Below are 21,979 nucleotides of genomic sequence, written 5' to 3' on the forward strand. Positions count from 1 at the left end.
AAAAAAAAAAAAAAAAAAAAAAAAAAAATTGGCTGGGCATGGTGGCACATCCCTGTAGTCTCAGCTACTCGGGAATGGGAGGCAGGAGGATCACTTGAGCCCAGGATTTTGAGGCTGCAGTGAGCTATGACAGTGCTCTAGACTCCACCCTGGGCAATACAGCAAGATCCCTTCTCAAAAAAAAAAAAAATCAGATGCCTCAGTTTCGCCATGGAGAGCTCCCCCCCCACACTTTTAAATCATTTATTGTGGTATTCAGTAAGCCACTGATTTCTGCAGTACAAACCCAGTCTGACATGGACCATCTGATGTTAGGACTGGAGACAGAAAGGGAGGCACTTGTATCAGCTGCCTCTGCGGGGGGCTTTTCCTGCCAGGATGCTGCAGGCTTCCCCTTGTGCTTTCCTGATGGGAGCGGTGGCTGCCCGGAGGTGTCACCTGACTTAGCACCTATTGTGCCATACTTTAGTGAACAGGTGACTTACAGCACTGCAGGGGGATGCTGCTCAGAGTATTTGATTTGAGAAGCCTGGGTGTAGCTCATTGGAATTCAGGGCATCTTGCTGTTGCCCACAACAAAGACCAGGATCTGCGATGAGCACCCGGGGGTACCAGGTGCTGCCCTCTGCCAGGGAATGTCCCCAACTGAGCAAGTCCAGCCAGAGACTCAGAGCTCACTGGTCCAGGTCTTGGGACATAGTAGGGCCCCTACCGTTGAATCTGCTCCTGGAATCCTAGGAAGAGAAGAGGGATATTGAGATTTGGGGATCCCTTGTCTGTGCCAGCTGCCTTTGACAATCATCAATGCAGAATGTCTCCATTTTGTGGATGTGCAAACGGAGGCTCAGAAAGGAGGTCCCACGGTAACTTGGTAGTAAAGTTGCTGTTTGACACCTAATATTCTGACTCCAAAGTCATATTCTAACTCCGATGCTTATGTTCTTGAAAGTCACCCGAGGCAGGATGCTGCCCCACGTGGCCATCTGCCCTCTGCTTGAACACAGCCTCCGACGGGGAGCGCATTCCCTGTATGGTAGTGGTTCTCAGTCGGGGGAAGCTTTGCCTCCAACTGTCTAGGGACATTTTCAATTGTCCTGACTTGGTGAGGGACACACTGGGGAGGCGAGTACTACTGGCATCTAGTGCTTTGAAGCCAGGGATGCTGTCATATAGCCCGCAGTGCACAGGACAGCCCTGCAACAAAGAAGGGCCCAGCTCCAGCTGGCAGGAGGGCCGAGGTGGAAAACCTGGGTTAGAACTAAAATTTCTGGTGTCCTGCCCTGACATGAGTCCTTGTCCTGGTTTTAGGAAACCAAAGTGCATGACGTGGTCATGGGCACAGCCCAGGAGCAGAAACCCTAGCATCCCCACCAGTTACCGTTTTCAGTAACTCAATGTCAAGGCTCTGAGAAGTAGAACCCATGCAGTGGTGGGGACACAGACTCCAGGACTAAAACGCCTGGGTTCAAGTCCCCGCCTGCCCCTCATTAGCCAGGTGACCCCAGGTAAAGTCACCGTGTCTCCCTGTGCCTCGGTTTCCCCATCTGAAACAGGCATAATCAATAGGGTTGCCTTAGGGTTGTTGCAAGGATTAAACGAGCGAATCCATAGAGAGCACCCAGAAGAGTGTCCAGTGCTCATGGGAAGCGCTGGACAAGGGATCCTCATTCTTCAGCTTCCTCACAGGGTTTGTTCCGTGCAAGCTCTTACCCTTTTGAGACAGCGTGTGTGTGGACACATGTGTGCATCGGTGGGCACATGGGCTTATAAGCATGTCTGTGTCTGCATTTGAGTTGAGAGGGGTCCTGGGCTGCAGACTCCTGGGCGCTCACCCCTCTGCACCTGCAGGGCACACCAGCTGATGTCCTGTACAAAGGCACCATCACCAGGATCATCGGCGAGGACAGCCCAAGTCGCCTGGACCGCGGCCGGGAGGACAGCCTGCCCAAGGGCCACGTCATCTACGAAGGCAAGAAGGGCCACGTCTTGTCCTATGAGGGTGAGTCGCGGGAGGAGAGGAGGCCCAGGGACCAGGGGAGGAATGTGCTTGGCCCCCTGAAGTAGCTTCACAGGGAAGCAGGGCTGGGTTGACATCAGAAAGCACAATCTCATAGGTATGCAAGCCAGCAGCAGGGAAGCGTTGGCCTTAGCTGCATCCCACCTCCGCCGAGTTCTTTACAATTTAGGAAACAAACTTGTGGCCAACCTTTTTAGAAGCATAGGAGGGAAACTGAGGCCCAGAGCAGAAGCCCAAGCTCACGCCGCCAGACCTCCAGCACGGTACTGACAAACCACGCAGTCTCTCACTGGCCATGAAAGAGGCCATGGCCAGAATGGGCCTCACCCCGCCATGCCCCAGGCGCTTGCTGCGGAGCCCCCATCCTCTCCCTCTCTAGGCTCTGGGTTCCAGAACCAGGAGACCCTGCCAGGAAGGAGTTAAGGGAGTCGAGTGCCGGGAAAGAGAATTGCCTGGCAGCCTAGGACACCCAGGGGTGTGGAGATGAAAGCTGCTAATGGGCGCCTCTCTCAGCACTGCAGCTGCAAGGCCCGGAACTGCCTCTCCTCCATCCGCCTCCACCTGTGCCCGCGGCCCCCTCCCCAGGCCTGGGAAGTGGAGGTGGCACTGTGTGGCTTAGGAACATATGCGCTCCCTGCTGCCACGGAGAGAGCCTTGGAGACAGGCCTGCAGCTGTGTCTTGGGTGCCAGCTCATGCCCTGGTGCCCCTGGACTGAGTGCCCTGGGGGTGGCGGGAAGCCTGGGAAGGGCTGGTGGCGGGGTTAGTCAAGGGCTTGTCTTGAGAGGTCACTGGGTAGAATCCCTTGGGTCACTGGGCAGAGTCACCTTGGGACCCCAGACCAGTGCCTGAACCTTTATAGGCCTTGAGTATATCGTCTTCATCATGGGTTTCAGTCGGGGCCCTTAAACTCTCGTCTGCTCCCTGGGCCAGGTAGGCAGTGCAGGCAGCGGCAGGTGTGAGACTATAGGGAGTGTGGAGGACTCTGGTGCCTGCCCACGCTGTCCACTTCCCCACGGCCACCGGTCAGCCAGGCTTCCCATCTCTCCGTTTTTATCTGCAATCCCCCAATGTTTAAACATTGGCGGTTAATTTGGAGTGTTTTCTGAACAGCAACCCAGTACCCTCCTGTTGGCAACCACTGGAGTAGTTCATGGGCTGCGGGCCACACGAAGCAATGGTTGAAAGCCTGAGAGCCCGTCAGCTGTTCATTCCCTCTGAGGGGTGGGGCGGGGGCTCATTTCTGATAGCTCTGGACTCAGCTGCCCTGGAAGGAGAGCCCTGGCTGATGGGCAAAGCCAAGCCTTTACCTTCGGGGGCCATGTCCGTCTGTTCAACCCTCTGCCTGTCCGGGGAGTGGTGAGCCGGGCCAATCTGGGCTCCTTTGACCTGGCGAGGCCACTCCTGCCACGGAGACTCCCTCGCCACTCCCTGCAACACACACCTTTCCATGCATATGCGGACTCGTGGTCGGACACTCACATGCACATCAACACAGGCTTCTGGGTGTGACGTGTACACATGCAAAGCCATGTACTGCCTGGCACCCTGGTACATGTGTGTACATGGACCCACTTAGTTCTCAGCAGCCAGGCGTGTGCCCACATCCACTCCTGCACACACAGACCCGTGCCAATGCACATGCGTGCCCCTACCTGCCCGCACATCCACTCTGCTGATGCATCTTTGCACACGCGTGCTCCTGCCTGCCCCCACATCCACTCTGCTAATGCATCAATGCACACGCGTGTTCCTGCCTGCCCCCACATCCACTCTGCTAATGCATCAATGCACACGCGTGTTCCTGCCTGCCCCCACATCCACTCTGCTAATGCATCAATGCACACGCGTGTTCCTGCCTGCCCCCACATCCACTCTGCTAATGCATCAATGCACACGCGTGTTCCTGCCTGCCCCCACATCCACTCTGCTAATGCATCAATGCACACGCGTGTTCCTGCCTGCCCCCACATCCACTCTGCTAATGCATCAATGCACACGCGTGTTCCTGCCTGCCCCCACATCCACTCTGCTAATGCATCAATGCACACGCGTGTTCCTGCCTGCCCCCACATCCACTCTGCTAATGCATCAATGCACACGCGTGTTCCTGCCTGCCCCCACATCCACTCTGCTAATGCATCAATGCACACGCGTGTTCCTGCCTGCCCCCACATCCACTCTGCTAATGCATCAATGCACACGCGTGCTCCTGCCTGCCCCCACATCCACTCTGCTAATGCATCAATGCACACGCGTGCTCCTGCCTGCCCCCACATCCACTCTGCTGATGCATCAATGCACACGCGTGCTCCTGCCTGCCCCCACATCCACTCTGCTGATGCATCAATGCAACGCGTGCTCCTGCCTGCCCCCACATCCACTCTGCTGATGCATCAGTGCACACACATGCTCCTGCCTGCCCCCACATCCACTCTGCTGGTGCATCAATGCACACGCGTGCTCCTGCCTGCCCCCACATCTACTCTGCTAATGCATCAATGCACACGCGTGCTCCTGCCTGCCCCCACATCCACTCTGCTGATGCGTCTTTGCTCACGTGCATGTGTGTGCACATGTTCACGCCCCATGTCAGCACCTGTGTGTGTGACCACAGACTCGCATGCTCATGTGTGGTCACAGGCACACCCTTGCTTGCAGACCAGCACCCTGGAGGGCTGGGGTACGGAGCGCAGGCAGCGTGGCTTGCTTTTCCCACTGGGTAACCCCCTGGAAAAGCTCCTGGGTCCTGCTGGCAGGCCTGGGGGCTGCAGGCTGTGGGCTCCCTCTGGAGGCCTCAGCTGTGAGGCCTTGTGACAGGGCCAGCATAGAAGCACTGCTGGCTCTTGCCCACCAACTCTGCCTGTCCTACCTGTCCACCGCGGTCCTGGGCCCATGCACACGGTCACCCCGTGCCCAGCTCCTCACCAAGTGCTTTGTGTGGTTTCCAGGTGGCATGTCTGTGACCCAGTGCTCTAAGGAAGATGGCAGAAGCAGTTCAGGACCCCCCCATGAGACGGCTGCCCCCAAGCGCACCTACGACATGATGGAAGGCCGTGTGGGCAGAGCGATCTCCTCGGCCAGCATCGAAGGTGATAACAGGGAAGAGACTTCATCTCTCGACACCCCCTGCAGGGCAGTTGGGGGGAATGGCTGACCCGATTTTACAGATGGGGAAACCGAGGCTGGGCTTTCTGAGGCTCCATCTGGAGGCAGCGCAGGGACCTTCACATGCTGGGTCGTATTCCACCATCATTGCGGGGACGACCACTGGTGGCTGTAGACACTGACCCCTGTCACTGCCCAGTGCCGGCTCAGGGACCCATGGAATGATGGCCTTGCCCCCTCCCACCCAGGTCTCATGGGCCGTGCCATCCCGCCTGAGCGACACAGCCCCCACCACCTCAAAGAGCAGCACCACATCCGCGGGTCAATCACACAAGGTACCGCCCTGTCCCCTGCTCCCTGGGTGCCCCCCACGGGTGTACAGTCAAGCAGGGCACGGGAGGGGAGAGAGACAGCCGGAGTGTGGTGGGAACTCAGGACGGGAATGCAGAAAGGCCTGCAGCACGTGCGTACGTGATCAGTACGTGAGGGATGGAGCAAGGGTGTCTCTTACTTATTTGAAAACAAAAATGAAAAGCAAAAGACCGCCGATACCCCTCTGCTTTTAGGTGCTACATAGCAACTGCCCTGTGCTTGGCACTAACCCAGGTGCCCCCTGCATATCGTTTTACAGAACATCCTGGTGAGGCACATGCGATTGGGAGAGGCTTGGAGAGCTCTGAGAACTCTTTCAGGTTCTCGTGGCTGGTCCATGGCACGGCCGCTACTGTGAACTTGGCAGCTTTGTGGTCTTTATTTTTTTATTTTTATTTTGTTGTTGCTGTTGTTGTCTGAGACAGGGTGTCACTCTTGCCCAGGCTGGAGTGCAGTGGCACGATCTCAGCTCACTGTAGCCTCCGCCTTTCAGGCTTAAACAATCCTCCCACTTCAGCCTCCCGAGTAGCTGGGACCACAGATGCACACTACCACATCCAGCTAATTTTTGTATTTTTGTAGAGATGGGGTTTCGCCCTGTTGTCCAGGCTGGTCTCAAACTCCTGAGCTCAAGCTATCTGCCTGCCACAGCCCCCCCAAAGTGTTGGGATTACAAGCGTGAGCTACTGCACCCAGCCTGTGGTTTTAGCTTCATGATTTCATAGTGTTCACGACTTACTGAGATGGTTCAGTTAATATTCTCGTTTTATGTATGAAGAAGCTGAGGCCCAGAGAGATCAGATTCCCTGATCAAGGTCACACAGCAAGTGGGGGTTCGAACTCAGGCAGTCTAGCTCCAGAACCCACTGGTGCGGAAGCTCTTGGTGGGTCTGGGCGGGGCGGGGCGTGAGGGTCAGTGCTGTCCGCCTGGCAGGGATCCCTCGGTCCTACGTGGAAGCACAGGAGGACTACCTGCGTCGGGAGGCCAAGCTCCTAAAGCGGGAGGGCACGCCTCCGCCCCCACCGCCCCCGCGGGACCTGACCGAGGCCTACAAGACGCAGGCCCTGGGCCCCTTGAAGCTGAAGCCGGCCCATGAGGGCCTGGTGGCCACGGTGAAGGAGGCGGGCCGCTCCATCCATGAGATCCCGCGCGAGGAGCTGCGGCACACGCCCGAGCTGCCCCTGGCCCCACGGCCACTCAAGGAGGGCTCCATCACGCAGGTACGGCCTGGGGCCAGGCAGGCAGGCCCAGTTGTAGGAGGGGCGGCGGTGGCTATGGGACACTGCCCTGGGCCTCTCCACATAAGGAAACCGAGGCTGAGAGCCCTTGCCTGCCTTACAGTCAAACAGCTGCTCATCACCGGGCCTCGGCTGTGCAAGTTCCAGGGCTGTGCAGGGGGCATCAGGCTCCTGACCTCATTCCACTGAACTCCCATTGTTCCCATTCTTCAGGGACAGAAACGGAGGCCCAGAGAAGCCAGGCAGGCTTCCAAGGCCACAGGACTCAACACAGTCATGAGTAACTGAATAACTGCCTCCGTTGAATCTTTGGTGCGGCTTGAGGATGTTGCATGCGTTCATTGTTTCACCTCCTAGCCATGCTCTGAGGTCGTTTTCTTAATGACCTTATTTTATTGCTGAGTAAATGGAGGTTCAACGACTCACCCAGAGTCATGCAGCAAATGCACTTGTGAAACCCAAATCCAGATATTCCTATAGCTGCAGCATCCACTGCACCCACCAGCAGGTTGCACCATAAAAGGCCCCGGTCCCACCAGACAGCCCCAGCTCAGTAGGGGAAGTTCCGTGCCGATGGTACGAGGAGCTGCTCGGTGGAAAGCCCCTGAAGGCCACCGTCCTTCCATGTAGGCAGAGGTGGCCTCCTGTGAAGGGGAAGAAGAGTGGGAGGCACTCCGAGGCTGTGGGGCTGTGAGGCGGAAGGATTGGGGTGGGTGTCCCGGGAGGGGTTCCAGCTTGCAGGAAGGTTTTGAAACCGGGAAGAAGGTGGAAGCAGTAAGATCCCTGAATGCCAGGGGAAGGGTTTGGCTCTCAGCCCCTAGGCAATTATGGAGTCCTTGGCAAGCATCCACCGCATTACCAAGACAGGGGCCAGATTCTAGAATATTCTTTTGCACCGCATTACCAAGACAGGGGCCAGATTCTAGAATATTCTTTTGAAAACAAGGGCAGTTCCCCTTTTGTGAAAGTAATGAAGACATCCCTACATAGAGTTTTGTTGCTTGCAAAGCCCTAAGGCGCCACCACATCAGTGTCTCCCAAGCCTGCTGAAAAGGGGCAGGGGACCTGGTGGCCTGGCTACGAAGGTCCCAGTCTGGACTGTAACGCCCCGCCATTTCCTCAGCCACCCTTTCGGTCAGAGAGCAAACACCTCAGCCCTGACCTCAGTGTCCGCAGGGCTGAAAGCCTCGGGGCAGGTAGCATTGAGTCTGGGTGCTGACTTTCTCTGCTCGGCATTGGGTGGGCCACGGAGGGTCTCAGGCTGAACAGAGGAAAGTTTTTACCCACGTGAGGGTGTTGGGTGTCTTTCTGGCAAACTCCAGGGACCATGAGAGGGCCTATCACTCGCAGCAGGGAGAGCTGACTGCTGAACTTTTTACCCCTTTCAGCAGTCCCCGCAGGGAGCTTGGGGACCAGGGTCAGGCCCGGGGTGGGCAGGGCAGTCAGTAACAAGCGTGCCCATCTCAGGGTTAGCAAAGCTCTCTGTCTCCCTGCCTCTGGAGGGATAAGATGTCACTTCCATCTTATAAATGACAAACTGAGGCTCAGAAGGGGGATGCAGCTGGTCTGGGCTATGGCTGTGGCCAAGGCTGGAGCTCACACCCCCTCTGCCCCAGGGCACCCCGCTCAAGTACGACACCGGCACGTCCACCACTGGCTCCAAAAAGCACGACGTACGCTCCCTCATCGGCAGCCCTGGCCGGACGTTCCCACCTGTGCACCCGCTGGACATGATGGCTGACGCCCGGGCACTGGAACGCGCCTGCTACGAGGAGAGCCTGAAGAGCCGGCCGGGGACCGCCGGCAGCTCGGGGGGCTCCATTGCGCGTGGTGCCCCGGTCATTGTGCCTGAGCTGGGCAAGCCGCGGCAGAGCCCCCTGACCTACGAGGACCACGGGGCACCCTTCGCTGGCCACCTTCCGCGAGGCTCACCTGTGACCACGCGGGAGCCCACGCCGCGCCTGCAGGAGGGTGAGTGGGGTGTATGTGGGCCTGAGTGAGGTGGGTGCCTGTCTGGGAAAGCTGTGCCTCCCCATCCGCCATTAGCTTAGTTTGCACCCTAGTCATCCTCGCCACCTGTAGTCCACCACATCCAAACCACCTGCAGGCCTGTGGGCTCTGCCTCCAATTCCAAACCCCGTCCAATTTCTTGCCACCTCCCAGACCACCATGATGTCTCACCTACCTTCTCCCACGCCCCTCCCTCTTCCTGCTGTAATCCACCCTACAAACAGCTGCCCGGATACTTTTTAAAAATGCAAATCAAAATTATTCCACTTCCCTGCTTTCATCCTTCTAGCAACTTCACACATTTTGCTATGGCCTTGGGGCACCTGCATGTTGGGGCCCTGCCTGCCTCTTGTTCAACCAGATTCCTTCATCCTCCCCAGCCCCAGCCCCAGGCCCCCTTTCTCTTTGTTCCCTGGCCATGCTCAGCTCGGTCAATTCCGTCTTCGCTGGGGGCCTTTGCATAGCTCCTCCTCTTTGCCTGCCATGTCCCTGCCTTCCAGATCTTTACAGAGTGGGTTTCTTCCCATCCCTCGGGTCTTTGTTTAAATGTTACATCCTTGCGGAGGCTTCTTCTAACCAAACCCCCTCTCCCCACTTAATATCACATGCTGTGACGTTTTAAAATTGTCTTCCGGCCAGGCATGGTGGCGTACGCCTGTAATCCCAGCACTTTGGGAGGCCGAGGCAGGCAGATCACCTGAGGTCAGGAGTTCAAGACCAGCCTGGTCAACATGGTGAAACCCTCTCTACTAAAAATACAAAAAAATAGCCGGGTGTGGTGGTGTGCACCTGTAATCCCAGCTACTCGGGAGGCTGAGGCAAGAGAATCGCTTGAGCCTGGGTGGCAGAGGTTACAGTGAGCAGAGATTGTGTTACTGTACTCCAGCCTGGGCAACAAGAGTGAAACTCCATCTCAAAAAAAAAAAAAAAAAGAAAGAAAATTTTCTTCTGCGGGTGTTTCACTCTGTAATTCTCATTTGTTTGCTAGTTTATCACCGGTCTCTCCCATTGAATGTCAGTTTGTGGGGGCTGGATTGCCGTCTGCTTTGTTCACTGCGGTGTCCCCAGTTCTCACAACAATGCTTACCACATTATAGAGGCTGCATCAATTTTTTTTTATTGATTGAGTGAATGGATGAAAGAATGAATTTTTTTAAAACTATAACACAAAAGCAAATGAGTCAAAGCAAAAAAGTGAACTAAGGCAATGAAGAAATGAAGGAGTGAATGAAGAGGCCTGGTCCTTGGGATTCCAAGGACCCTACCCTCAAACGACTCCCCATAAACGCCAGCCCCAGAGGCCCTGCATGGGGAGCCAGTGCAGAGGCCCGATGCATCCACCTTGCCCGTCCACAGGCAGCCTGTCGTCTAGCAAGGCATCCCAGGACCGAAAGCTGACATCGACGCCTCGTGAGATCGCCAAGTCCCCGCACAGCACCGTCCCCGAGCACCACCCACACCCCATCTCGCCCTATGAGCACCTACTTCGGGGCGTGAGTGGCGTGGACCTGTATCGCAGCCACATCCCCCTGGCCTTCGACCCCAACTCCATACCCCGCGGCATCCCTCTGGATGCAGGTGATTGCCCCGGGGCTTCCAGAACCCTGCAGTGGTGCTGCACAGGGCCAGGGACCTCATCAGTGTTCCCTCAGGGACTCCTTAGGCATCAACTGTCAGGTTCCCCTGGATGGGGAAACTGAGGCCTCGAGATTGGAAGACCCAACAGTGTAATCATGACCAGCTTAGGTTGGAGCAGAATTTCTCTTAGTAGTTTGCAGGACACGTGGGGTTAAACGTTTCAGTGGCTTTCTTTTCCTGCAGGACTTATCAGTGCCTTTAGCAATGCAATGGTATCGAATGAGGACCTGTGTATATGCGTTTTTCAAATAGACATGATCTGAAAATTTTTTTAAAATGTCGCATCCCTTTAGTGTGTTCATCTGCATTGGGATGTCCTATGTTTGGGACAACTTCCATGCAAAAAGCATCCTTCATAGAAGTCACCCCCTTGTGTCCTGGGGCAGTGTTTTCCTGCTGTCTGGCGCTGAGTTCTGGCTTGTGCTTTGGGCAGCCACACATGTAGGTAGGAGAAGCTATCCAGGTGCAGAAGTAGGGGGCATCCAGACAGGTGGAGCGACACCATCAGGCCTAGGTGTGGCTGGCCTCACATGAGCTCCCCTGTGCCCCACAGCTGCTGCCTACTACTTGCCCCGGCACCTGGCCCCCAACCCCACCTACCCGCACCTGTACCCACCCTACCTCATCCGCGGCTACCCTGACACGGCGGCGCTGGAGAACCGGCAGACCATCATCAATGACTACATCACCTCACAGCAGATGCACCACAACGCAGCCACCGCCATGGCCCAGCGAGCCGACATGCTGAGGGGCCTCTCGCCCCGCGAGTCCTCGCTGGCACTCAACTACGCTGCCGGCCCCCGAGGTGCGTGGGCGGGCAGACCACCTTCACTGGGTTTGGCCTTATTCCCAAAGGACATGCGTGTACCCCTGTGGCCTTGCGGAGGCAGCTAGACCTGGTAACCTTGTGGGTCACCTTGTGTGAACAGATCTGAGTGGGTGGCCTGGGGTTGTGCATGCCATGGTGCTGGTGGGCATCTGGTAGGTGAGTGCCGGCGTGTGCCTCCTGGCTGCATCCTCAGTGGGTGTGCATGCATCTGTGTATACTCTTAGGATACAGGGGCCTCAGGAACTTACAGAAAGATCAAAATGTGGCAGGGCACAGTGGCTCGTGCCTGTCATCCCAGCACTTGGGGAGGCCGAGGCGGGTGGATAACAAGATCAGGAGTTTGAGACCAGCCTGATCAACGTGGTGAAACCCCGTCTCTACTAAAAATACAAAAATTAGCCAGGCATGGTGATGCGCACCTGTAGTCCCAGCTACTCAGGAGGCTGAGGCAAGAGAATCACCTGAACCCGGGAGGCGGTGGTTGCAGTGAGCGGAGATTGTGCCACTGCACTCCAGCTTGGGGGACAGGGCGAGACTCTGTCTCAAAAAAAAAGAAAAGAAAAAAGATGAAAATGTGAGGTGAGGCTATTTGGAGTTTGTTCCTTTGCCTTGTAAACAGCCCACACGTGCTTTGCATGCATGTGTTCCAGGCTGTCCTCAGAAATGCTTCTGGAATAACCAAGTTCTAGTTGGGGTTCAGCTGGAAAAGCCGAGGTCACACTAGGTATTTTGAACAGCAAGGGTTGAATACAGGGAATGGATTGTGTAGGCGTCAGAGGCTGACGGGGCACAGAGGGACTGAGATGGGAACCAGTGAGGGCAGCTGCAGGAGATGCCGCGGCTCAGGCTTGGGAGCAAAAGAGGAGGTGGGACCGAGAGAACCTGAGCATTCAGGAAAGGGTTCTATGGCTGGTGCTGGGAGCTGAGGAGGGAGTGCCCGCCATCAGCTCTGCTGGCTCCAGGAGTGTGTGCCATGCTCTCCAGGAGGGTGATCTGGCCGGTGGGCAGCCTGGCCTCTCTCCTCCCTGTGGCTACAGCCCTGGCCCAACACCTCCCGCAGGCATCATCGACCTGTCCCAAGTGCCACACCTGCCCGTGCTGGTGCCCCCGACGCCAGGCACCCCAGCCACCGCCATGGACCGCCTTGCCTACCTCCCCACTGCACCCCAGCCCTTCAGCAGCCGCCACAGCAGCTCCCCACTCTCCCCAGGTAGCGCCACTGCCGAGTCCGGGGTGGGGATCCCAGCATCCATGGGAGGTGGCTGGGGATGGGCAGCAGGCCCTGCTCTCTCTGTCCCAGCCTAGAAGACAAAGCCAGGCTCTTCTTGGGCCCTGGGGCTGAGTCTCTGGCCTTTGGGTTTCCTAGGAGGCCCCACGCACTTGACAAAACCAACCACCACGTCCTCGTCCGAGCGGGAGCGAGACCGAGATCGGGAGCGTGACCGGGATCGGGAGCGGGAAAAGTCCATCCTCACATCTTCCACGACGGTGGAGCATGCGCCCATCTGGAGGCCCGGTAGGGCATCAGAGCCCCCCACTGCCCCCGCCTGGGACTCCCTGTGGGCCGCAGGAGGACTCCTCCTGCTGATGCCACTGCCTGTCACCAGGTACAGAGCAGAGCAGCGGCAGCAGTGGCAGCAGCGGCGGGGGTGGGGGCAGCAGCAGCCGCCCCGCCTCCCACTCCCATGCCCACCAGCACTCGCCCATCTCCCCCCGGACCCAGGACGCTCTCCAGCAGAGGCCCAGTGTGCTGCACAACACAGGCATGAAGGGCATCATCACCGCTGTAGAGCCGAGCACGCCCACGGTCCTGAGGTGGGCCAGGTTGGCACGGGGGAGGGGAGGGGACGGGCGGGTGGATGGGTAGTCAGTAGGAGGATGAGCAGATGAGAGGATGCTTGGTGGGAGGTACATGGGAGGTGGGTGGTGGGCAGATGTGTGGGGGTAGAAGAATAGAGTAGTGTGAGTAGTAGATGGATGGGTGGGTGGTTGGGTTAGGTGGGTCAGTGGAAGGATAGATGGCTGGGTTAGCTGGGTGGATGGTCAAGTTAGGTAGGTAGGTAGGTGGGTGGCAGGATAGATGGCTGGGTTAGCCAGATGGATGGTTGGGTTAGGTGGGTAGGTGGGTCAGTGGGAGGATAGATGGTTAGGTTAGCTGAGTGGGTGGATGGATGGATATGTGGGTGGTTGGGTTAGGTAGGTACGTGGGTGGGTGAGAGCTATAAGGATGGCTGGCTTAGGCTGGTGATGGGCTTGGTTTGGGTTAACGCGAGGTAGGGTGGGCATGTGCAAGTATAGATGTCTGGGTTAGCTGGGTGGGTGCGATGGACATGGTGGTGGGTGGGTTGGATTAGGGCAGGCTAGGTGGGTGGGTGAGGCAGTATAGGATAGCCTGGGGGTTAGCTGGCCGTGGGTGGACGGATGGGTTAGGGGTGGTTGATTAAGGAGGCTAGGTGGGTGGGTGAGAGTATAGATAGCTGGGTTAGCTGGGTGGGTGGACGGATGGGTAGGTGGTTGGATTAGGGAGGTAGGTGGGTGGGTGAGAGTGTAGATAGCTGGGTTAGCTGGGTGGGTGGATGGATGGGTGAGTGGTAGGGTGAGGTGGATGATGGAATGGATGGTTGGATGAGTAATTGGGGGCATGAGTGGATGGAGGCTCAGGTGGATGGACGATGGGTTGGGCGGTGGGATGAGTAGGTGGGGAGGTTGTTTGGTTTGAAAATAGAATCTGTGGAGAGGGAGAGACTGAATGGGGGCTGTGAGGAAAGACTTTCCTGGTCCCCCACATTTAGCAAGGCCAGCAAGGAAAAGAGGTGTCCCTCTTGCCTGGACAAAGTCCCAAGTTTCTCTGCGATGGGAGAGGCCCCTGAGTGCCCTCTGGTGACACACACTCCAGAGACTGTGGTCAGAGCTGCTTCGCCAGTGGAGTGGGGTCGCTCCTTAACGCCCTTCCCCGCTCAGGACTTTTTTTGGTTTGTTTGTTTTTGTTTTTGAGATGGAGTCTCGCTCTGTCGCCCAGGCTGGAGTGCAGTGGTATGATCTCTGCTCACTGCAACCTCCGCCTCCCAAGTTCAAGCGATTGTCCTGCCTCAGCCTCCCAAGTAGCCGGGATTACAGGCACCAGCCACCATGCCCAGCTAATTTTTTTTTTTTTTTTTTGAGACAGAGTCTCGCTCTGTCGCCCAGGCTGGAGTGCAGTGACCGGATCTCAGCTCACTGCAAACTCTGCCTCCCGGGTTTACGCCGTTCTCCTGCCTCAGCCTCCTGGGTAGCTGGGACTACAGGCGCCCGCCACCTCGCCTGGCTAGTTTTTTGTATTTTTTAGTAGAAATGCAGTTTCACCGTGTTGGCCAGGCTGGTCTCAAACTCCTGACCTTAAGTGATCTGCCTGCCTCAGCCTCCCAGAGTGCCGGGATTACAGGCGTGACCCACTGCACCCAGCGTCCAGGACCTATTTAGAGGCAACTTATTTCTCCAAAATGAATTTTCATTCAAAAAGTACCCGTGCCCCAATTTCCGCTTGGGTGGCTGAAGTCATACCCCCCACCCCATCATGATTCCAATGAAAATGAAAAATGCTATCATTTCCCAAAAGCAGTGGTGACTTTGTCCCCCCTGACTCAGAGACCCAGCAGGTGCATGAAGCACTAACCCCCAGCTGTGGGAAGCAGGGTTCCGCACACAGGCTCTGTGGGATGCACCTGCCCACTGCCCGCTCATGAATGAGGCCCTGGGAGTTAGAGTTAGCGAGACATGGGGGCGCCCCCCCATGGAAACACAGGGCTCCAGGAAGGCCGCGTGGGTGGAGCAGCCGGCTCCTGTTCCAGCCCCAGCCCTGTGCAGGGGCAGCTGTGCCCCAGCTTCTCACTCACAGAGCTGGGAGCAGCAACTTTCCCTGTTCTCAGCATCCACACTGGCCGCCCCCCGGGGTCCTTCCCCTTGCTCTCCTGCTCCTCACGTGGCTTTTTTAGCTCCTCCGGTATCCTGAGCAGGCCCAGCTCCCTCGTGTGCCCCCTCCCTGGAGACCTCCTAGCCCTGCCTCAGCTTCCTTGCCCTTCTCTCCTGGCACCTCACTGACTGCCTCCACACAGTTACCAGGCTCTGTAGGGCTTGGGATGTCTGTTAACGTGTTCATAGTCTATCTTTTGAATTAGATGGTAAGATGCTTGCATCCATTTTATGACCGCTGTATTCACAGTGTCTAGAACAGTGCCTGGCACCTAGTAGCTGCTTAATCAGAAGTTTTGGAATGATGCAAGGAATGAATGAATGAATGAGTGGGATAGTTCAAACCATACCACATAGAGTCTGGCAGGTTACAGTCAGGAGGGCAGGTTCACTCTGGGAGCAGCAGGGAATGTGGATTTATTCCAGGGCAATGGGGACTCACCGAGGGTGGTGAAGGAAGGGGGCAGCTCCCATGACTGCCTGACTGTCTTCTTTCTGCCCCCAGGTCCACCTCCACCTCCTCACCTGTTCGCCCGGCTGCCACATTCCCACCCGCCACCCATTGCCCACTGGGCGGCACCCTCGATGGGGTCTACCCTACCCTCATGGAGCCTGTCTTGCTGCCCAAGGAGGCTCCCCGGGTAGCCCGGCCAGAGCGGCCCCGAGCAGACACCGGCCATGCCTTCCTCGCCAAGCCCCCAGCCCGCCCCGGGCTGGAGCCCGCCTCCTCCCCCAGCAAGGGCTCGGAGCCCCGGCCCCTAGCACCCCCCGTCTCTGGCCATGCCACCATCGCCCGCACCCCTGCGAAGAACCTCGCACCCCACCACGCCAGCCCGGACCCGCCGGCGCCACCCGCCTCGGCCTCGGACCCGCACCAGGAAAAGACTCAAAGTAAACCCTTTTCCATCCAGGAACTGGAACTCCGTTCTCTGGGTAAGACCACCCTGACAGCGGCCACCTTCATAGACGCGATTATCATGCGTCAAATTGCTCACGATAAAGGGGCGCGAGAAGGAGGTGCGCTGGCCAACGGCTCCCCTCGCGATGGTAAGACTTCCGGCCCGCACCCACCCCGTCTCGTGGTCCAAAGATATTTTCAGATCTCTGCTTTTTACTTTGGCCCCCGTTTTTTTCGTTGTTGGTTTCGGTATTTTCTTTTGAAGCCCGTCCGTCCTCGCCGGTTTGCACGTGCTGACGACTACTCCGGCCACGCCCGCCCCTCTGGTTTGGGGCGCTCATCATTTGCACATCATTTTACCATGGTTTTTTTTTTTTTTTTTTTTTTTTTGGATTTTTGCTTTTTTTTTCCTTTAATGAATGGATCTGTGATTCTGACTTCGACTGCGCCCCCATCTCCCACTTTGCGCCTGTGTCTGGGGAGCAGGGATGGGGCTGCGGGGGGACTCGGGCCTATGTCCCCACCTGCCGGCTGCCTGGATGCAGTTGGACTAGGGGGAAGTGGAGGCAGGCGGTGCAGGAGGCAGGCGGTGCAGGAGGCAGGCGGTGCAGGGAGAAGCTGAGGCGGGGCGGGGGCCTGCACTGTCGAGGAGGTGCTGGGCCCAGCTCTTGCATCCTGCCCTGTCCCCAGCCCATGTACCCCAGAAAAAGGGGAACCCTCTGCATTTGACCCCCTGCCTTGGCCCTAGTTCATGGCTCCTCTCTGTTGGACTGGAATGGCCAAGGCTATAGTCCAGGAGGGGCCCAGGGACCCAAGGTCACTCCCAGCCATACCCCCACTTCTCACTCTGCCCCACACACTCCTTCCCCCAGAGACCCACGCTGCCCCTGTCTCACACTGGCCTCGCCCCGCCTCCACCACCTGAGCCCATCTCTGTCCCTTCTTGCCTCATCTCTCTCTGTGGCTCCATCTCCCTCTGTCTCTGTCTCTCCCAGGCTCTGCATCTCTCTCCACCTCTCCCTTGGCCTCCCTCTCTCTCCCCAACACCCCTCTCTGTCTTACTCTCTTTGGGTGCCCAAACCCCATCCCTAGCTTGCGTTCCCCTTGACCCCACGGGGATCCAGCCAGCTGGGAGGGCAGCCTTGCCCCTCGGACCCTGAGCCCCTGGGCCTGGTGCCTGACTCTGCACCCCGCCTGCCCTAGGTTACCATGGCAGCAGCTACAGCCCTGAAGGGGTGGAGCCCGTCAGCCCTGTGAGCTCGCCCAGCCTGACACACGACAAGGGGCTCCCCAAGCACCTGGAAGAGCTGGACAAGAGCCACCTGGAGGGGGAGCTGCGGCCCAAGCAGCCAGGTATGCCCCGCCCAGTACCCAGGCCCCCGAAGCCCTGCCCAGTGAGGACCCTCACGGCCTCATCATGCAGATGGGAAAACAGAGGTGCCTAAAGACCAAGGAATCGGCCGGGTCATGAGGCTCAAAGGCACAGGGCTGGGATTTGGGCCCAGCAGTCCTGGGGCCAGCAGACACCCCCTGACCAGCTCTGCTCTGCCTGCAGGCCCCATGAAGCTCGGCGGGGAGGCCGCCCACCTCCCACACCTGCGGCCGCTGCCCGAGAGCCAGCCCTCGTCCAGCCCGCTGCTCCAGACTGCCCCGGTGGTCAAAGGTCACCAGCGGGTGGTCACTCTGGCCCAGCACATCAGTGTAACTACGCGTTCTCTGCCACACCTTGTCATCTTTGCCCCTGGGGGCACCAGGCCTGGAGAGGGGATGGGGAACTCCACAACCCCTCTGTCCTGGCGGGGTGGCTGGGAGATCCAGGGCGTGGGTGAGGGTGAGATCCCAGAGCCCCGAGCACCCATACCATCACCACCCCCTCATCCATGGGTGGAGCCTGCGATGTGAGCCAACAGCATCTTCATGGGCAATGAAGCCCTCCTGGTGTCCCGGGTTTCTCAGTGTCATGGGCTGGTCATATCAGCCATCTGCCAACTACCAGCTTGGAACCACTGACCATAGCCCGACTCCCATGCACCCGGGGACGCGGAGGCCCAGAGGGTGGCGGGCAGGTCCACAGTTGCCCAGGAAGCTGGCCCCAGCCAGGATTCTTTCCCAAGCTCCAAGTAGCCCCTCCCCACCCCCAGAAGGTTCTGGCAGGAGGGTGCTGCCTGACCCTGGGCCCCCCACTTGCCTGCAGGAGGTCATCACACAGGACTACACCCGGCACCACCCACAGCAGCTCAGCGCACCCCTGCCCGCCCCCCTGTACTCCTTCCCTGGGGCCAGCTGCCCCGTCCTGGACCTCCGCCGCCCACCCAGTGACCTCTACCTCCCGCCCCCGGACCATGGTGCCCCGGCCCGTGGCTCCCCCAACAGCGAAGGGGGCAAGAGGTGAGCGAGGGGTGGGGGTGCCTCTTGCTGGGCAGCCGGTGGGAGGCCTTCGTCAGCTGCCTGCCTCAGAGCTGGGTCTGAGCTCAGCTGCATACGAGGCCCGCCTGGTGCCATTGCACAGGCAAGAAATGGAAGCTCCGGGAGATGGGGAAGTCACAGAGCGAATACATAACAAATAATAGCCGATAAAAGTACACACTGTGCTCAGTGGGTTCCAGGCACTCAATGTGTACCCTTTACACACAGCCCCCAGGAGACACAGGCAGCATTCTCCCCATTTCACAGATGAAGAAACTAAGGCCTGGAGACGTGAATTCACTTGCCCACAGGGACACAGTCAGTAGGTGACAGATGGGGTTTGATCCAGGGCTGTATGATTAGAGAGCAGCCTTTCCACACACACACACACACACGCACACCTGCCAGTGCACACACATGCACATGCTCGCACACACGCACATGCTCACGCACACTCCCACCCTTGTGAACCCTGGGGCCTCTGGGGGTCCAAAGAGGAAGAGAGGGGAGGGCCCTGAGCTCCAGGATGAAGGAGGCATTTTGGTGGGGGCGGGGGGTAATGTGTTTGTGAGGACAGATATGGCAAGACAGCAGGACATCTTTGGGGGACAGTGGTGTAGCTGGCACTGGGGTACAACCAAAATTCAGAGCGGGTCAATAAACTATGGCCCATGGGCCACATCTAGCCTGAGCCCTGTTTTTGTACAATTCATGAACTAAAACGATGATTTTACATTTTTAAAGAGTTGTTTTAAAAAATAAAAATAATAACAATACGTGCCAGAGATTACTTGTGGTTGAAAATACCTAAAACGTTTATGATTTGGCCAGGTACAGGAAAGTGTGCGGGGCCCTGGTTTAGAGTGGAGGAGTGCGTCCCCTCAGGAAGGAGACCTCTGACCATATCTGGGGCCTTTTCTCTCTCCAGGTCTCCAGAGCCAAGCAAGACGTCGGTCTTGGGTGGTGGTGAGGACGGTATTGAACCTGTGTCCCCACCGGAGGGCATGACGGAGCCAGGGCACTCCCGGAGTGCTGTGTACCCGCTGCTGTACCGGGATGGGGAGCAGACAGAGCCCAGGTACTTCTGTGGGCACATGGACTGCCCTTGAGATGCTCTGGTATCAGCTCCTTGCCCATCCTTGGCCCCAGTCCACCGTGCTGCTGTGTGGAAAGTGACAAGGGCACAGGGCTCAGCTGGGTGACCTTGAGCCTGCTAAGGAAGTTTCACCAACTTGGGGGTGTAATACATGCCCACCCTCCCTGGGTAGTAGCTTTCCGTGCCTTGGGCTGGGATCTCAGCTGGTCCAGGCCCCTGTTGCCGGCCCCTGTTGAACCTCTAAGAAATAATGAGCTAGGTGTGCTGGGCCAGACTGGGGGCAATGGGTGAGGTGGGGCCTCCGAAGGAAGCTGGGGCCGCTGGCCTTGGGGAAGGGCATGATCGGAACCCAGTTTCAATCCTTGGGGCTCTCTTGAGAGGGTCAGGCTGGAGCAAGTGGTCAGAGGCAGCCCACCACACAGCCAGGCGTCTCCCAGGACATCCCTAGCCCCAGGATGGGTGAACCACAGAGGAGATTTCAGGAGCCGTGATCTTCTGCCAGGCAGGGGATGCCGGCGTGGGGATGGGTGAAGCCTGCTTCCAAATGTCTAGGGCATCTCAGATGGTGAGTTCCCTGTCATCAAAGGCATGCGAGCTCAGCACCAAGTGAACTGATGTGAGGTGTCTGATCCTCACAGCAGGATGGGCTCCAAGTCTCCAGGCAACACCAGCCAGCCGCCAGCCTTCTTCAGCAAGCTGACCGAGAGCAACTCCGCCATGGTCAAGTCCAAGAAGCAAGAGATCAACAAGAAGCTGAACACCCACAACCGGAATGAGCCTGAATACAGTAAGGGGCCTGCAGGCTCCCAGGGAAGCATGGGGCCGCGGGTCGGGGGGTGGCCTGCCTGGGTCGCTGGAGCCGCCCAGTAGCAGAAACCCATGGTGCACCTTCAAAAACTAAGTGGCCCTGCTGACCGCCTTCCCCCAGGCCCTCAGCCTCACATTTGGAGAGCCCTAGGGCAGTGTTTTGATTTGCTGGGCTTTCCAGAGGAACTTACTGGCCCAGAAGAATAGCACCCAGCACATAGCAGGTGCCCAGTGAATACCTGCATGAATACTGGGACCAGGTGTTGGGTCCCTCCCACATAAGGGCTGGGCGCCTCCCACACTCAGCACCTGTGTGGCTTTGCACCCATTGACGTGGTTTCTGGGTATGAACGTCCCACTCTGCTTCCCAGTACCTAGCACAGGGCCTGGCACTTAGCAGATCCACCAGAGAATATTTGAGTGGGTGGGCAAATAAAGAATCTGTCACAGTCCCTGACCCCAAGAAGCCTCATCTGCCAGGGGAGTTGGGCAAATCACAGATGCTCTTCCCCTCCTGGGGCTGGAGGAGAAACCTTGCAGATAGTCACTGGCTTGCCAGGCTCATGCCTATAGGCCCAGCACTTCTGGAGGATGGGGCAGGAGGATTGCTTGAAGCCAGCAGTTCAAGACCAGTCTGTGCAACATAGCAAGACCCCATCTCTATAAAAAAATTTAAAAACCAGGCACACACCTATAGTCCCAGCTACTGGGGAGGCTGAGATGGGAGGATTGCTTGAGCCTGGGAGGTCAAGGCTGCAGCGAGCTATGATCACACCACTGCACTCCAGCCTGGGCAACAGAGCAAGAAGTTGTCTCAAGAAAAAAAAAAAAAAATCTCTGACCCAGGCTGGTAACTCCAGGGCCTTGTAAGTGTGGTCCAGGGAACCGTAGCATCAGCATCCCCAGGGTACGTTGACATCCCCAGGGTACTGTTTAGAAATTCAGGCCCTTGGCTGGGCATGGTGGCTCACTCCTGTAATCCCAGCACTTTGAGAGGTTGAGGCAGGTGGATCATCTGAGGTCAGGAGTTCGAGACCAGCCTGACCAACATGGTGAAACCCTGTCTCTACTAAAAATACAAAAATTAGCCAGGTGTGGTGGTGGGTGTCTGTAACCCCAGCTACTCAGGAGGCTGAGGCAGGAGAATCACTTGAACCTGGGAGGCGGAGGTTGTGGTGAGCCAAGATTGCACCACTGTACTCCAGCCTGGGTGACAGAACGAGACTCTATCTCAAAAAAAAAAAAAAAAAAAAAAAGAAATGCAGACCCTTGGCCCTGTCCCAGGCCTGCTGCATCAGAACCTGCGATGAACAAGATTCCCCAGGTGATGCCAGCACACCTGGCCTGGACCACACAGGACTGGTAGGCCAGGTGATTCCCAGAGACCGGGGGCCTCACCCATTCTGTCACCCGCTTCCAGATATCGGCCAGCCTGGGACGGAGATCTTCAATATGCCCGCCATCACCGGAACAGGTAACCCATCCAGCCCTTGCTATATGGCCGCCCAGGTCCCCGGCGCTCTCTCCCAACCCCTGCTCCAGCTGTCATTAAGGGACGAGGAGCCTTCGCTAGTCCAAGTGCACCCTTCATTCTGGGATGAACTAACCACACA

The 21,979-nt window shown here is 57.5% G+C and overlaps 1 protein-coding gene across 1 annotated transcript in view; it reads left to right on the forward strand.

Annotated features, from left to right (window-relative positions):
• The window catches only part of NCOR2 (nuclear receptor corepressor 2), a 215,857-nt gene that overhangs the window by 187,665 nt on the left and 6,213 nt on the right, over positions 1 to 21,979 (forward strand). The window contains 17 exon segments of the mRNA XM_017889687.1: positions 1,849 to 1,999; positions 4,967 to 5,107; positions 5,372 to 5,458; positions 6,430 to 6,716; positions 8,351 to 8,705; positions 10,101 to 10,322; positions 10,936 to 11,187; positions 12,272 to 12,421; positions 12,578 to 12,727; positions 12,819 to 13,026; positions 15,665 to 16,092; positions 17,261 to 17,410; positions 17,613 to 17,758; positions 18,252 to 18,445; positions 19,392 to 19,541; positions 20,198 to 20,346; positions 21,787 to 21,840. Coding sequence (XP_017745176.1) covers positions 1,849 to 1,999; positions 4,967 to 5,107; positions 5,372 to 5,458; positions 6,430 to 6,716; positions 8,351 to 8,705; positions 10,101 to 10,322; positions 10,936 to 11,187; positions 12,272 to 12,421; positions 12,578 to 12,727; positions 12,819 to 13,026; positions 15,665 to 16,092; positions 17,261 to 17,410; positions 17,613 to 17,758; positions 18,252 to 18,445; positions 19,392 to 19,541; positions 20,198 to 20,346; positions 21,787 to 21,840 — 3,274 coding nt within the window.

This window comes from Rhinopithecus bieti, unplaced genomic scaffold (assembly GCF_001698545.2).
Source record: "Rhinopithecus bieti isolate Rb0 unplaced genomic scaffold, ASM169854v2 scaffold_574, whole genome shotgun sequence".
NCBI classification, from domain to species: Eukaryota; Metazoa; Chordata; class Mammalia; order Primates; family Cercopithecidae; genus Rhinopithecus; species Rhinopithecus bieti.